Source organism: Mytilus trossulus, chromosome 2 (assembly GCF_036588685.1).
Source record: "Mytilus trossulus isolate FHL-02 chromosome 2, PNRI_Mtr1.1.1.hap1, whole genome shotgun sequence".
In the NCBI taxonomy this organism is placed as follows: Eukaryota; Metazoa; Mollusca; class Bivalvia; order Mytilida; family Mytilidae; genus Mytilus; species Mytilus trossulus.
In genome coordinates this window covers 80,487,034-80,503,805 of record NC_086374.1, presented here as the reverse complement: position 1 = coordinate 80,503,805, position 16,772 = coordinate 80,487,034, and the positions used below count along the sequence as shown (strand labels likewise).

The 16,772-nt window shown below is 33.8% G+C and overlaps 1 protein-coding gene and 1 pseudogene across 1 annotated transcript; both read right to left on the bottom strand.

The window, feature by feature from the left end:
- Window positions 1–1,889: 1,889 nt before the first annotated feature.
- LOC134708101 (toll-like receptor 3) lies at window positions 1,890–9,200 on the bottom strand. The gene is made up of 2 exons (XM_063568404.1): window positions 8,932–9,200; window positions 1,890–6,187 (listed from the first exon to the last, which is right to left on the bottom strand). The coding sequence occupies exons 1-2, from the start codon at window positions 8,953–8,955 to the stop codon at window positions 4,088–4,090; spliced, it is 2,124 nt and encodes a 707-aa protein (XP_063424474.1). The 5' UTR covers window positions 8,956–9,200; the 3' UTR covers window positions 1,890–4,087.
- Window positions 9,201–12,406: 3,206 nt separating this feature from the next.
- On the bottom strand, window positions 12,407–16,210 carry LOC134708100 (zinc finger protein 62 homolog; annotated as a pseudogene).
- Between the last annotated feature and the right edge of the window lie 562 nt (window positions 16,211–16,772).

The window sequence follows — 16,772 nt, the reverse complement described above, 5'->3', positions numbered from 1 at the left end:
CGCGTTTTTTTTAGTAAAAGTTTGTATTAGAATAGATTTTGTAAAACTTTTTTGAAATGAAGAATTGGGTTTCAATTGCGTAATTAATTGTTTAAAATAAAAGAATTGAATATTTATATTTTTTCATTAAATTTCTTGTCATGTTGCATTTTGTTTCATTGTCACACATTTTCACATTTTAAACATTATCAAATAAGATATCATTAATATGTCATCTTGTTTCACATAGACATATACCATATTTGAAAGACAAAATAAGGAATACATATGTACGTGTACATGAATTATAATGAGATTTGTACCAATTGTACCTGTGATAATTGTAATATAACAATTGAGTGTATTTCAGTGATTTGATATTTCCGGAATTCGCAATTTAGAAGATTTATGATATTTAGCTTGTTATAATTTATACTTTATTACGTTGTATTTTTCCTGGTTAGATAAATAACTGTAGATATAGATTTGTGTTGTATGGTTGGCCAATACAGACATTTAGCCTATTATAGAAATATAACACTTACTGTTTGTAAAGTAATAAACCATTACAATGAAGAACTTATTTTATTTTTAAAATCACTAGAATATTACAAATTAAGTAAAATATTAATACAGGGGTAAACAAGATGGAAACAACCTTGTATATAACTCCAAATCGCACCTCATAATCTACATACACTAGGAACTCCCTAATTCAAAAACATAATAGCGGGATGCATACTTACATTGTCACATCAAAAGTCATAGATGGAATTTGATGAGAATGTCATACATGTGAGTTTTATCCAGCTTAAAAAACAGGTTTAATCCAACATGTGCTACATAAGAAAATGCCTGTACAAAGCCAGGAATATGACAGTTTTTGATTTTGCCATAGGGACTTTCCGTTTTGAAATTTTCTCCACAGTTCAGTATTTTGGTGATTTTACTTTATACTTATCTATATGATTATGGTACTTTCCAAATTATCGACCAGACGTAAAAAAAAATGAGTTTTTGCTCAGACACCAAGATAAACAGAAGATGTGGTGGTATGATTTCGAATAAGACAACTATCTTCATTAGACAAAATGACTGTTCTAAAAGTCGTAGTAGCAGCTGGAAAAAGTTCTTGAATACTGCAGGAGTTGAGAAATGTATACAACATACTCGGGTGGGGTAGGTAAATTGTAACTCAGGTGGAAAAAAATTATCATTTCAAAATAAAAAATCGTCTCGTGTTTCATAGATTCATGTACCAAGATGACCGTTGTCGTCAAATTTGAGGTAAACGACTAGAAATTAGGCAGATGAAGTTGTATCTATGGTTTCTTAATTCTGTTGGTTTTTTTTTTACCCTATCAGAAACGTTTGGGTAGTAAATAGAAAGAAAATAATCAATATAACAGAAAAAATGAAATGATCTATCTTCTTTCATCGTCTTGCTTTTATATATGTCTGAAGAACCTCTGGCTCTCATAAAAGTAGGAAAACGTCGATCAGGAGAGGTGTACCTTTTGATCCCATAGGAAACCCAACAACATGCTGGATAATTCAACCTTCAAATTGAACAAATTTGCTAACGAAAATCTCCTGCATTCTGATCACTTGTTCTGAGATGTAGAATGTTTTATCTTCAGACTCATTATAAATGATAAGTTGATTTTTTTACCCAAAATAATAAAGGACAAGATACAATAAGATGTTATTATTCAAATATGGTATTTATTATTCACTTTGCAAGTGTTCCTTTCAACGATTTATTTAGTTTTTAGGTGCCTGCGCCAGCGTGACCCTGGAGTTTTTTTCCAATGTCATTACCACTGTTTTTGCTGTCTAAATAGACATAATTTTCTCCTGGTCAAATGCACGCTATCAAATTTTAAGAAATATTGGCTAAAAATACATCGAATGATGCCAAGAAGGACTTAGTGTTTGCCAAGATCTCTGGCTATATTATTTCATAAAAACGCAGGCTGCAATACTCAGTATTTAAGACTTATTCGTATAAAAATCTTTTTGTAATTAATATATTATGTGAGTTATCATCCTGCCTATGCTTTTATAATCAAAGAGGGACGAAAGATACCAGAGAGACAATCAAACTCATAAATCGAAAATAAACTGACAACGCTATGGTTAAAAAGACAAACAGACTAACAATATTACACATGACACAACATAGACAACTAAAGCGACATCTAGTAAATAGAATATTTTCAAAATGATAATGGCTATCAGTAAATATTTTTGACACTCATCAATGATACCAGGCTAACAGTTGTGTATGCCAGTCGAGCGTGTTGTCTACCAAAGACACCAGAATACACAATGTTACAGGCCAAATTAAGTTAAAGTTGATCAGCATGAGATACCTTAAAATCCAATATTGTCAAATGGAGCACATACTCCATTGTATGGTTGGAAAGTGATTTTATCGACTGACTCTTACCCCTCAATTATTATTGCAAAACTGCCATTGATGTTTTTGAATAGGCTGTCTTCTTTATAATATGAAGAAAAAAACAAATGTTGTCACTTTACGGATGGTTGGTTGAAAAGAACCAACGCATTTTCCACTTTTTTGCATGCATGTTTAAAAAAACTTTTGAATTTTTGAAATACAAAGGCTTTTTTACCTCAGGAACAGATAACCTTAGCTGTATTTGGTAAAACTTCTAGGAATTTTGGTCCTCAATGCTCTTCAACTTCGTAAAATACAAAATTAAATCCTGGTTACAATGATGAGTTTTTTTCCCATTCCGCCACAGATGGTAGCCTAGTTTCACACTGTAAGAACCAAGCTTAACTTTTCCATATATACCAACAGCTAATACATCTTAACCCTTTGCCTTACACTTAAAACTCATTAATCGAGTGAAAAGGAGCAAATCTGAGGATTACAGCCTGCGTTTTTATAGGATAATACAGTCAGAGATCTTGGCAAACAACTTAATATCCGTAGTGTGACAAAAACATTATTTTTTTCTAAATATTATATAGTAGACAGCCTTTTTGAAATTATCAATGGCAGTGTTGCAATAAAAGTTGAGGGGGACTAACACATACATCAAGATTACTTGTACTAAAGTAGACGTGTACTGTATGGTATCCCAAAGTAATACTTCTATAGCTTATGCAACCATTTTTATGTTGAAAAGCTTAATAAATTATTTCTTGTAGAAGATTTATCAATTTTAAATGGGGATAAGAGGAGTACAGGGGCAAAAATCAAAAGTTATGATAGAACTAGTTCGAGACATAAAATTATCCACATATGGTTAATGCTACTACGCGAGTTAACAGTTCCATAGTATTTCTGAAGACCCTCTTTCATTGATTGTCAATCTAATGGACAATTCCTTCGTTGCATAGAAAAGCCGGCAATGTACTGTTGTTTGTACGGAATTTTGTAAAGCCTAGGTAGCCTATACAAACAAGGTAATTCCTACAATTTGCAATGTAATTTTTCTAATTCTTTTACAAGACACCCGTAATAGTACGAATCATATAAAAAGACAATATTGTTTGGAAGCTTTTTTCCACAGAAACAACAATATGTTTATCGTGAAGAGATTATAGACATTTCACAGACTCTTTTTTTTTTTCTGAAAAAGGTATTTGGTCGATTATCCAGTTTTACTTCTTCTCGTTTAGTTCGTTCTCCGGCATACTAGTCTTCATGGAATCCATAACTTTTTAAAAGATATTGTTCGATTTGATGTGTTGGGGTTCAATAAACTTAGGGCCATGAAATATCGACTTTCGGAGATGTTCATGTTGACATATGTTTAGATCCCTATTAATAACATTGCCAGAGTGGCTGTCAATATAAGGTGAATGGGAACAGGCATATGTCAGAGTTTTATTCAGATTTTGTGTTTTTCAATTGCACTGAGTTGAACTTGACAACTCTGAATTGTTTTGTTAAATAATCGATGTAAAATTGCTTCTGGTTCACGTCAACAAACACTTAGGATTATCAACTCATATACTCTACATTGGAGCTGACTTCACTCTGTGTCGTATAGGTTTATTGTGCTAATCATTATACTGTTTCTGCCAATAATGGGTTTTCTATTGACATCTTATTTCATCATGTTTATCATCATTGTATCTCATCTCTATTGTAGACTATATCTCTTTTAAAAGAACCAAGAATCTGGTTCCAGAACAACCGTTGTCCGATTTCATCCTCAGTCCACACAGCATAAGTTGTTGATGTCAGAATGAGTTTAAGTACATTGGTAAAGTACCGACTATCTACATCTTCTAATAAAATTGTTGCTAAAGTTTCACTACCATTGTTTAAACATCTGTCATTCGCCAATAGAACTTCAAACTGACACCACTTGCTTTTACAGAAACCATTTGACATTACCAGAATTATTTTCCTACTTTCCTCCATATTTTCTAAAATATTATCCACTATCAATTTGCCGACATGAAAATCTCTGTAATGAATACATAATTTGTATCCATGTTCAACTTCGAGAAAGGGGACTAACTTTTGATGTACCCATTCTCTATCAGTATCACAGTAAACTACAAATCCATCATACGCATATTCATCGAGATCTATTCTGCAATAATCTCTACGCCTCGCGCGCACAAGATATATCCAATACCGAATATGCCAACGTATTTTAAATATAACTATCGTGGCAGTTATAATTATCACAACAACAGTAACGCACAAAAGTACAATCAGTGATATATTTACTCTTTTATTTGAACAGTCTTGGCTAAATATATTGAGTTGTTTCCCTTTCCACACACCAGGTGTGACACAAAAATATTTTGATGGATACTCTCGAATGTCTATGTTTGTAACGTTTAACCAATGGACAAACCACACTAAATCACAATTGCAGGTGAATGGATTTCGTGCTAAATTTAAGGTCTTCAAGTTTTTTAAAATATTTTCTGGCAATGACGACTTATTGAAAGTATTTAATTTGTTGCCTCCAACTCCAAGGTGTACTAAGCTGTTTACCCTAAGAAACGGATTGTTAAAGGATAATGAAAATAAATTATTGCTCTCTAGCTCGAGTTTTTTCAAGCTTGTTAGCCGATGGAACAAGTTATGCGGTATAACTACCCATCCAACAGATTGCAGTGTTAGTTGTCTCAGCTGACGAAGAGATCCAAACATGTTTATTGCTGTTTCGGAATTCGAAGGTATAGTATTGTACGACAAAATCAATGCATACAAACGAGGACAAAAACGAAATATGGTATCTGCATTAAAACTATTGGTCGTAAATTTAAAATGTGCATCAGCTAAGTTTATTGAGTTAACATTTGACATGTTAAAAGCATAACTTTGTATACGTTTTAGACTATTTACAATAGGCAGGAGACGTAATCTATGCAATTTTCTTAAGGAAGAAAAGACGTTGTCCTGGATTTCTCGAAATGGATTATTTAACATATTTAACGTGTCTAGTCGCTTTACACAATGAAAGTCATTGGATTTCAGAACTTTTATTCTATTATTGTTCATGTTTAGTTTTCTTAAATTTGGGACGAGAGACGACCCATTCGATGCACAAAAGCTTGGAACATTGTGTAAATTGTTGTTACTTATTGTAAGTCGAGTAAGCTTAACTAATCCAGATAAGTTACCGTATACTATATTATTGTTCGAGACATCTAATGTATTCAGATACTTTAAATTCCGATAAGAAGATCCGTCAATTCGTAAAAGATTATTATTTTGTAGAACAATTTTGTTTATTTTCCCATGCTCTAAGGTTTTGAAAATATCTGTCTGAAAGCCTCTCCTGGTGGTTACATTGCTTAAATAAAGCGATCCTTGTTGTATAAAGTTTACATTTACAAATGCCTTATCTAAAGTATCTAGAATAATTCCCATATTTGAACTTAGATCTAAAACATAGAATGATTTGAAATCAACAAAAGCATCGCTAGAAATTGATCGGATATGATTTCGTGATAGGTTTAGTTGAGTGATATATTCGGCTGATAAGTTTTCAAATGTCTGTCTCGTAATGTTCGGGAGGTAATTGTTGACGAATGTTAGGATTTTAATATCCTTTGGAAGACGTGGAATGTAAGTCAGATTTGTTCCATGGTTCATACAACGTGCTGTATTTCTAGGTTTGCAATAACATATTAACAGTGGACAATCCAATCCAATGGCACAGCTAGCTATCATCAAAACAAGGAGACTGATGAAAAATCGCTGAAATTAAAAAAAAAATTATTTAAGTTTTGTTTTGTTTAATAATGAAGATTCCTTTAAACACTTACGTGCTTAAGGTAAATCATGCATAGTCCACATGTTCGTAGCTATCATTTGTTTAATCATGTTAATAGTTCTAATAATTTACTGTTTAAAATGAGTTTGGCGATTCCAGATTAATTCTCAATCTTTCATCGTTCTATTGAAACTGTTACATTAGAGCGTAGTGGATCATTTCATATTGGCAGTTTAGTGTTTTAAAAGCAAGGCTTAAGATACTAGTAGATATACCTTGGTTCATTGTAAAAATATAAGTACCGAAAGGCAGTAGGATAGTCAGGAGTTCCCATTTGACCATACGTCCGTTATTCATTATCAATTTTCAACGTAAAGTGATGAGTATTGAATCCTGAAATAGTTTATCATGTTATTTATATTTCAGTATTCAAAATGAATAGTAAAAAATGGACTTTGACACTTTATCCCGTATTTCTGAATTCGTCAATTTGGTGGTATCTAACAATTTTCAAATTATTATCAGGATAAAAAATCAAAACACTCTGTATTTTTTTTATCTTTATTAATCAATTTAGTTTCGGTTGATAAACTAGAGGGGTTCCCTAACTATTTTTAACAGAAATTCCTTGGTTTAATGTATGGACGAACTGAATGCCAAAACATAAATACAGAGATTAAAATAATATGCATTGTCTTATTTTACAGTCCTGTTGCTATTCTTCTTTCCCTGATTAAAGATATAACTTGTCAATTGTGCCGCATTGACCATTAGAAGGGTTATTGAGGACACAAATGTCAAAATACCGTTTTTTTTCTAGTCAAATGGATGTTTTGAATAATTGAATGGACTGCTGCGACCCTTCAGTCTCTCATTACAGACATAGCTTATACCTCATTCGAAATCTTTTCAAAAGAGGAACAGAGGTATAAAGTAAATGTGTTCCGCATCGATACTAGAGGAGAAACGGAGGACATAAATGTTGAGATACGCGTGAACATTAACAACTAGCTTATTTTGGAATAATGGAATGGACTGCTGCGACCCGCTTGAACCTCATCAAAGATATGCTGAAGATATGACAAGTCTAAAAGGATACATCATCACAAGAAAATCACCACAAAGTAAAAAAAATCGGATAACTAATCCTTCATCAGTAAGATGTAAAATGACTCTAATATTGACATGTGGTAGTCAAAATGAAATCATAATCTTGATCGTTATACAAATAATCACGAGTCAATACGCTTGGATTTTTTTTCAATATAGATGTTTGAATGGAGGAATAAATTCCTTAAAACTGTAAACGTTCTGTACTAAATACTAGTAGTTATCAAAGGTACCAGGCTTACGTTGTATAGACACGTTTAGGGTACGTTGTATATACCTCAAGGTTGTTCGACTACGTGAACGTATAGAACGCACCCGTGGCGTATAAAAAACGTATTCCAGGTACGACTGGGACGTGTCTAAACTACGTTCAGGGGATGTTTTTCTCTTGGAGCGTGCATTTCATCTGCGTTAGACAAACGCCAGACATACGCCAACATACGTTACTGTAACGCCGAATAAACGCTCATGAACGCTTCTCATACGTCCAGAACACGTTTAAAGCTCGTTTTTCACACGATACATATATGATTGACAAGTTGACTGCGTGCAAAATTGCTAGCGTACTGGCAGCGCACATGGTTTGTTTTTACCACAACCGGCGTACGTCGGTGCTATACGCTGATGTGTGATGTGTTATAATCTACTTATTCAATTCATGCGTTTGTTGAATGGCTATTCTGTATCGCCAACAAACTGCATGCCACATCGAAACTGAAGATTCACAACTTTCTGGGGTTGCAAGTTGCATTGCAAAATGTAGGGTACACAATCCCAATTGAGTGGCAAGTACATGTTTGAGTATTCTGTATTTGGTGGCAAGTCAGACATTTTTAAATGAAGAGCTATTATTACAAGAGACATTAGCTTTCAAAATTGAGTATTTCAGACTTGCTGGTCTCCAAAAAGACAGGAGGTTTGGAAAAGCTCTTGGATCATTTTGGATGTTTGGCAATGTTCTGCTAATTAACACTTTAAAACGTGAAACACGGGATTGTTTGTTAAAACAAACGGAACTATTTCGCTTCGTCTCTTCTGGTTGTAGTGTAGATGGTCATTGCGGCTTTTATTGTTAGCACGAGCAAACCCCTTATCCATGTTGTGTTTCTTATAACCTGATCTGGTAAAAGATCCGCGAAGTTCATGTAACCGTTTAGTGATAGTCTTGTTAGCGGAGCAAATTTGCTTTACTCGGAGAGCTTGACTGTACGGGATAATTTTTGTAGTGTTTGGAGTGACAGCTTTATGGAGAAAGGTATAGGTGTTTATCTGTAGGTTTACGGTAGAGGTCTGTTGATATAACACCGACCATCGTATTTAATATATATATATCGTAAAAGTGGGAGATTTAGATAGCTATGAACGCAGGTTCAATTCACCATTTTCTACAAAAGAAAATGCCTGTACCAACTTAAGTTAAGGATGTGATAGTTGTTATCCATGCGATCGATGTGTTTGAAATTTTGAGTTTGCCATTTTTATAAAATTAGGGACCTTCTGTTTTGAATTTTCCTATGTCACAAGTAGTAAATGTTAATCATTATAGGTCAAAATACGGTCTTCAACCACATGTATAATTTATTCTATTACAATTTATATTATCCTAGTAATTTCTTACCTTCATTCCTCGCAATGCGTACATTTTTATTCACCAATCCTAGTAATTTTTCAATCCTTGTAAATACAAAATGTTCGTTCTTCACAAGGCCTTATTAATTATCGAACGAAACAAGTATATGTGTTGACCTATCCGTTTTTTATGTGCACTTTTATTCAGAGTTCCAATGAGTATGTGATATTATCTAATTGTTGATAATTGTATTTAATGAATATTGATAGATCACGGAGATGACGGTCCTAAGTTGATGAACTTGTGTCTAATTTGTTTGTCCATTTTGAACAATAGAATATGTTCAAAGTAATAGACTATTTAATGACTTCCGACATTTTAATTGAAAATTTCCGTATTTTTAGTGTTCTTTACTTAAAGTCTTTTAAGGACCAATAACCTGGTAAATGTATTGTCTAACCATACAACGTAATCATTTCCGGCGATGATCCGGTGTTGTATTAGTTCCGGGAAATTTTTTGTATCATTCAAATTCAAATTCAAATTCAAAGTTTTATTGCCATATAAACTTTACAGTTTGTGACATATAACAACAACAAAAACAAATAAAGACAATAACTAAGTAACTCAATATATATACACAAATTCTGGTCAATATCATTGCAATTATTCAACCGCAAATATTTGACAATACGTATACATATTACCCCTTTCCCTATGCCTATTTCACCCACAGTATAGATTACATAATATATACGTCTTTTAACATGTGACAACTGAATGACAGTAGTTGCATTTTCTTAATTATTAATTGATATCTGAATAAGCTTTGTCAACACTCATGTCACTTAAAAGACCTGGTGTCAGAGAGTAAGGGTGGAGTACCTATATTTGTTACAGGGGTGCCGTAATTCTGATCTATAATTTATATCGTCCACACGTCTGTCTGTCTATGACTATGTGTACACCAGCTAGTCTACGATTTCACCAGTCTGTTTATGTCCACAATTTTGGTCTGCATTTTTGCCAGTGAGTCTGTCTTTGTCCACCAGTTCGTCGCCATTTTCACCAGTCTGTCTATGTCCACCATTTCCTCTACATTTTCACCAGTCTGTCTATGTCCACCATTTCGTCTACAGTTTCACCAGTCCGTCTATGTCCACCATTTCGTATACATTTTCACCAGCCTGTCTATGCCCATTAGTTAGACCACTCGGCAACCGAGGCCCCACAATGCCCTACGAAATGTATTAGATGTTAATAACGGAGCTTGTTGGAAAGGAATATGATGTTGTTAAAAACAATAAGTTGACCAAGCGTCAAGTGAAGGCCACTATAAACACGTTTTTGTGAAGTTGATTTGCTGAAAATTGGAATTGTTTTACGCATACACGAGTTATGAGTACCGGGAGTGAAAACAATACTGCGATTTGTTTGAATCAGAAAGTTATTTCAAAACGACCCGTCTACAAATTGAATGGGATAAGTTCTCAATTGTTATATCACACAACAGTTAACTTGCACTTAAACAATCACTGCTGACGCATTTAATACATTTCAAAGCAAAAGGTGTGAAGAACGCGATCGAGGATCATTATACTTGTTTACCGACTATTCACCAGTTCCATCTTACGTTTTAATAAATTGTTTCTACTCATAGCAGCAGAATATAGATATGGGAAGATGTATGTTACTTTTAGTATGAATATGTTTTGTTGACGTAAAACCTTATCAGCAAATGAAGGTAAAATGAGAACACTGATAGAGCTTATTAAAGGCCTGGTAGATGCTTAAGAAATAATTGATGCAAGCTATATCGCATTGTAGTTTTAACATAGGTAGGCATTATATTCGTGATTATTTTTCCCAATCGATTGTGAGGGCTAAAATAACACAAATATATAATGCCTTCCCATGTTAAAACTACAATAAGGTATAGCTTGCATCAACTATTATGATTCAGATTAGGACAGTTTTAGGTAATGTCTATGTCGGATGTGTATAAGTGTACAGCCTTTTTTGTCTGCACACAAGCAAACGACTGACAATGTGATTTTTCAGAGGGAAGAATTTCGAACAGCAAGCTTGTGTAACGTGCCCTACACGCCAGATGGTACTGTTGTAACGGGAGTGGAAGTTTCCACTGGCTTCGTTTTCCCGTTGTCTACCCAAGTTCTGGGATATCGGACAAAGTACGTAAAACTACGTGAATATAAACAAGATGTTTATTTTAAGACAAACATTATGGTTGAACATACGATTCTGACATAAATAAATATACTGAAATACGGTGGTGGCTAGTCTACTTGTATAAATAAAGGTTCCATATTCACAAGCCAAAGTATGAGCGTCTGCTCATTTTAAATCCTAGTATAGACTGCCCAGAACCCCGTGAGTGACGTCATACTTATAGTTCCTAGGGACAACGAGCCCGGCCGGGCACGTGCCAGAACAGGAAGTCCCGACAAGGATAAGTTCATGGCCGGTCTCGGAAGAAAGAGTTACGGAACTATAAGTAATTCTTAAGTTAACCAATTTCCCAAAATAGATAGAATAAACAAGTAAACAAAGTGACCACCATTACACTTTAAGTACCCGTAGATCCGTACCAGGGTTATTTCCCAGGATTTGTTGTGTATCGTTGGCTAACCCTTACAAATGGTAACGTGTTTCCTAAACTAGTTCAACATAAATATAAAAGCCTAACGACAATAAACAAAAGATTGTTTCCGGTAAGTATAAAAAATGAAACCCTTAACCTAACAATGGAGTACAACAACAGGGACGCTTAATTGGAGCTGTGACTTAACCTTTCTTCAAAATTAGATACATGACTATTAACCGATTGGCCTTAAAGTTCTTCAGTTCTTTGATTCAAAGGTATATGAAATTATGGTTTCCAGTAAGCCCAAGGTCCTTATTCGAGCAAAGGTGTCACTGGTCCAAAAGGACAGTATCACGTTGTCACCTTATTTATATACCACAGGACAATATGTCACCACCTTATTCAGATAGTACAATTGGCTCTTGCTTATAAAAGTTTAACCAATGGTCCTTATTAAGCTACTTCTTATTCAGAAATAGTTATAGTTACCTTTGCTTTATTCTTCACTTCGGCAGGTCTTGACGACTGAACTTATTAATGTTGCGAGAAACTCAACTTATATACTAGAATAATCTCTAACTAAAATGCATATAACCTCTAAACAGAAATAAATATATTCCGTATTACTATTTAATTTTCAACTTGAAAGGATCGAAACCAGTACCAAAACTTCGGAAATTTCAAAGTAAAAGGATTTAAACATTTGCCGACTTCCTAACATATAAACTTAGAACTTCTCGACTGAATAATTTTCGTCACACTTGAACGGTTGTCGTCTCTAGGTCAAATATATCAATTTCGAATTGCAACACATAACATTCATGATAAATTACAACATGTGCATCATTTAAGAGGTGACGGGTGTGAAGTGTTTCAAGTTAATTAAATATATTAAAAACATGCCCATTTGATAAAATTCATTATTCTGCAGTAGTCAATATACGCATGTGCAAACAAATTTGTTTGGATTTAGAGCATGGGTTAATTCATAAAGCGAAAGAAGCACGTCATTTTTTTATATAAATATATTATATACGACAATATTTTCGGTACACGTTATACAATTAGTTTTAAAATAAAATAAGCAGTGTTGACGTATGATAAATTTTCTCTACTCACATCGCATAAATTAACAGCGTTTACGTATGTTTTCTCTACTCACATCAATAAGCAGTATTTACGTATGCTTTCTCTACTCACATCACATAAATAAGCAGTGTGTATATATGTTTTCTCTACTCACATCACATGAATAAGCAGTGTTTAAGTATGTTTTCTCTACTCACATCACATAGATAAGCAGTGTTTACGTATGATGTATCTACTCACATCATATTAATAAGCAGTGTTTACCTATGTTTTCTCAACTCACATCACAAACATAAGCGGTATTTACGTATGTTTTCTCTACTCACATCACATAGATTAGCAGTGTTATGTATGTTTTCTTTACTCAAATCACATGGATTAGCAGTGTTTACGTATGTTTTCTCTACTCACACCACATAAATAAGCAGTGTTTACGTATGTTTTCTCCACTTACATCACAATAAGCAGTATGTACGTATGTTTGTCTACTCACATCACATAGTCCACATAAATTAGCAGTGTTAAAGTATGTTTTCTCTACTCACCTCACATAAATAAGCAGTGTTTATGTATGTTTTCTCAACTCACATCACATAAATAAGCGGTATTTACGTATGTTTTCTCTACTCACATCACATGGATAAGCAGTGTTATGTATGTTTTCTTTACTCAAATCACATAAATAAGCAGTGTTTATGTATGCTTTCTCTACTCACATCACATAAATAAGCAGTGTTTATGTATGCTTTCTCTACTCACATCACATAGATAAGCAGTGTTTATGTATGCTTTCTCTACTCACATCACATAGATAAGCAGTGTTTATGTATGTTTTCTCTACTCACATCACATAGATAAGCAGAGTTTATGTAGGCTTTCTCTACTCACATCACATGAATAAGCAGTGTTTATGTATGTTTTCTCTACTCACATCACATAGATAAGCAGTGTTTATGTATGCTTTCTCTACTCACATCACATAAATAAGCAGTGTTTATGTATGCTTTCTCTACTCACATCACATAGATAAGCAGTGTTTATGTATGCTTTCTCTACTCACATCACATAGATAAGCAGTGTTTATGTAGGCTTTCTCTACTCACATCACATGAATAAGCAGTGTTTATGTATGTTTTCTCTACTCACATCACATAGATAAGCAGTGTTTATGTATGCTTTCTCTACTCACATCACATAAATAAGCAGTGTTTATGTATGCTTTCTCTACTCACATCACATAGATAAGCAGTGTTTATGTATGTTTTCTCTACTCACATCACATAGATAAGCAGTGTTTATGTAGGCTTTCTCTACTCACATCACATGAATAAGCAGTGTTTATGTATGCTTTCTCTACTCACATCACATAGATAAGCAGTGTTTATGTAGGCTTTCTCTACTCACATCACATGAATAAGCAGTGTTTATGTATGTTTTCTCTATTCACATCACATAAATAAGCAGTGTTTATGTATGCTTTCTCTACTCACATCACATGAATAAACAGTGTTTATGTATGTTTTCTCTACTCACATCACATAGATAAGCAGTGTTTATGGAGGCTTTCTCTACTCACATCACATAAATAAACATTGTTTAAGTATGCTTTCTCAAGTGTTGTTCAAACTTTCTTTTTTCGATAAACTCTTCCCCACATACTTCACATACAGAACGGGTTTCCTTGTTATGGTTCCTCACGTGGTTCAATAAGTTTCCATTTTTAGTGAATATTTTACTACACAAATGACATGTGTAAGATTTACTATCAGTGTGGGTTTGCATGTGTTTTTTTAAGTAACCTTTTCTAGCAAACACTTTACTACACATGTTACACTTATATGGTTTATCATCGGTATGGGTTCTCGTGTGTTCTTTGACCTGGCTATTGTGACTAAAATCTTTACCACATATTTCACATTTATAGGGCCTTTCTCCTGTATGCAGTTTGGTGTGGCTCGTTAAATGTGACTTCGTCGTGAATCGTTTATCACAGACATCACATTTATGCGGTTTTTCACCCGTATGAGTTCTCACGTGTACCTTTAAATCACTACTTCGACTGAAGCTTTTGTCACATACATGACATTTGTAGGGTTTTTCCCCAGTGTGTATTATCATATGCTTTTTAAGATCACCGTTATAATAAAATTGTTTACTACACATATTGCACTTAAACTGTTTATTGCCAGTATGTATTCTGGAATGTTTTGTCAAGTCGCTGTGTACACCAAATGTTTTACCACAGACGTCACAAGTATGGGGCTTTTCTCCAGTATGTTTTCGCTGATGTCTCAAAAGAGCTTCATTCTGTTTAAATCCTTCACCACAACTCTTACATTTAAAAGGATTTTCATTGGTATGCTGTCTCGTATGTACTTGTAGATGACCAATTTGATTAAAACTCTGACCACACACATCACATTTATGTGGCTTGTCACCGCTGTGTATTCTTATGTGTATTTGTAAACCTCTTTGTCGACTAAATAATTTACCACATACATCACATTTATAAGGCTTGTCACCACTATGTATTTAATCATGTTCCCGTAAACTCCCGCCATGCTTAAACCTTTTATCACACACATCACATTTATATGGTTTATCACCTGTGTGTATTCTCATGTGTATCTTTAATGAATAACTTTCTTTAAACTCTTTGAAACACAAATCACATGTATAAGGTTTTTCGTTAGTGTGTAATCTCTTGTGTATCTTTATATATCCCAATCGAGTGAACCTTTTCCAACATATATCACACTTATAAGGTTTATCTCCTGTGTGTGTTCTCTTGTGACATTGTAATCCACTACTGGTTCTAAAATATTTACTGCACATAGTACACTTGAAAGGTTTGTTCCCAGTATGTGTTCTCATGTGTGCCGTTAAACTACCAGACTGGCTAAAGGATTTATCACATACATTACACGTGTACGGTTTCTCTCCGGTATGTGTTCTCGTGTGTTTCTGTAGGGTACTACTCTCACTAAACTCTTTATCACAGATGTCGCATTTATAAGGCTTCTCCCCAGTATGTGTTCTCATGTGCAGTTTAAACCGTTTAGATCGAACCTCTTTACCACATATATCACATGACGTATGGAGTTGATCACATGTGTGTGAAGTCATGTGGTAGTTCAGGCTGGTTTTATTTGTAAACATGTTCATACATATATCACATTTATAAGGCTTCTCACCTGTATGAACTCTCATGTGCCTATCAATGTAGCTTTTGTGACTAAATATTTTCAAGCATATACTACATTGATGAGGTTTATCACCGAGTCCGTGCGTTTTCTTGTGTTCCTTTACATGACTGCTAGTGGTGAAACATTTACCGCATACATTACACTTGTACGGTTTTTCACCCGTATGTAGTCTCATATGTGACTGGAGAGTACCAGATTGTCCAAAACTCCTACCGCAAATGTCACATGTGTAAGGTTTATCGACATTGTGTATTCTCATATGTATTTGAAGGCTACTTTTTCTGGTGAATGCTTTGCCACATTTTGCACATTTGCATTGTTTCTCATCCATTATTTCAATGATGATAATGATAACACGACTTATTCCTTTTTCTGCATCTATAAAATAGAAACAGCTAGTCTGTATACAAATGAGGTTTTACTGATATTACCTACAAATAAACGTGAACTATTAGGTTTAATTCGTTACTGTATTGATATTTATCAATTATGGACTTTTAACTACACTATACGAAAATTTTATTAGATGTATTTTATTAGTAAGAAAATAATTGTTGAATTCTAAATAAGTCGTTTGTTTACTAGTATATATTTAGTATTTGCGATCTCCCGACTTCGACAGACATAACTATTTCTGTAATATTTCATGGTATACTTTTTAGTCTAATTCTCATTCCCACATTTAAAAAAAATCATTAAATAAATTGATACAAGTCATGCTTCATTTCAATTTTTTAATGTTTTTATTTATCTTTAAATATTGAATAAAGATCAAAGTTTTAAAATGTTGCCATAACTTATCACTGAGTTTGACGGGGTAGACTATTGATGACCGTATACCGTGTCTGTTGGCCGATATTATAAATGTAGGATGTTAATAAAGCGTGACTAGATAGCCAGTAGAGGAATGTGATGTCGTAAAGATACGTCATTGTCCTTGTCAAAAGTTCATTTATCATAAATCCTTTGCATTTTTTAAAATAAATCAC

Bases quoted from the DNA above. Each gene is read 5' to 3' on its own strand.
- LOC134708101 (XM_063568404.1), bottom strand. From the start codon at position 8,955: ATGTACGCATTGCGAGGAATGAAG. The intron at 6,188-8,931 runs GTAAGAAATTAC...TTTTAATTTCAG, and splicing joins ACGCATTGCGAGGAATGAAG to CGATTTTTCATCAGTCTCCT.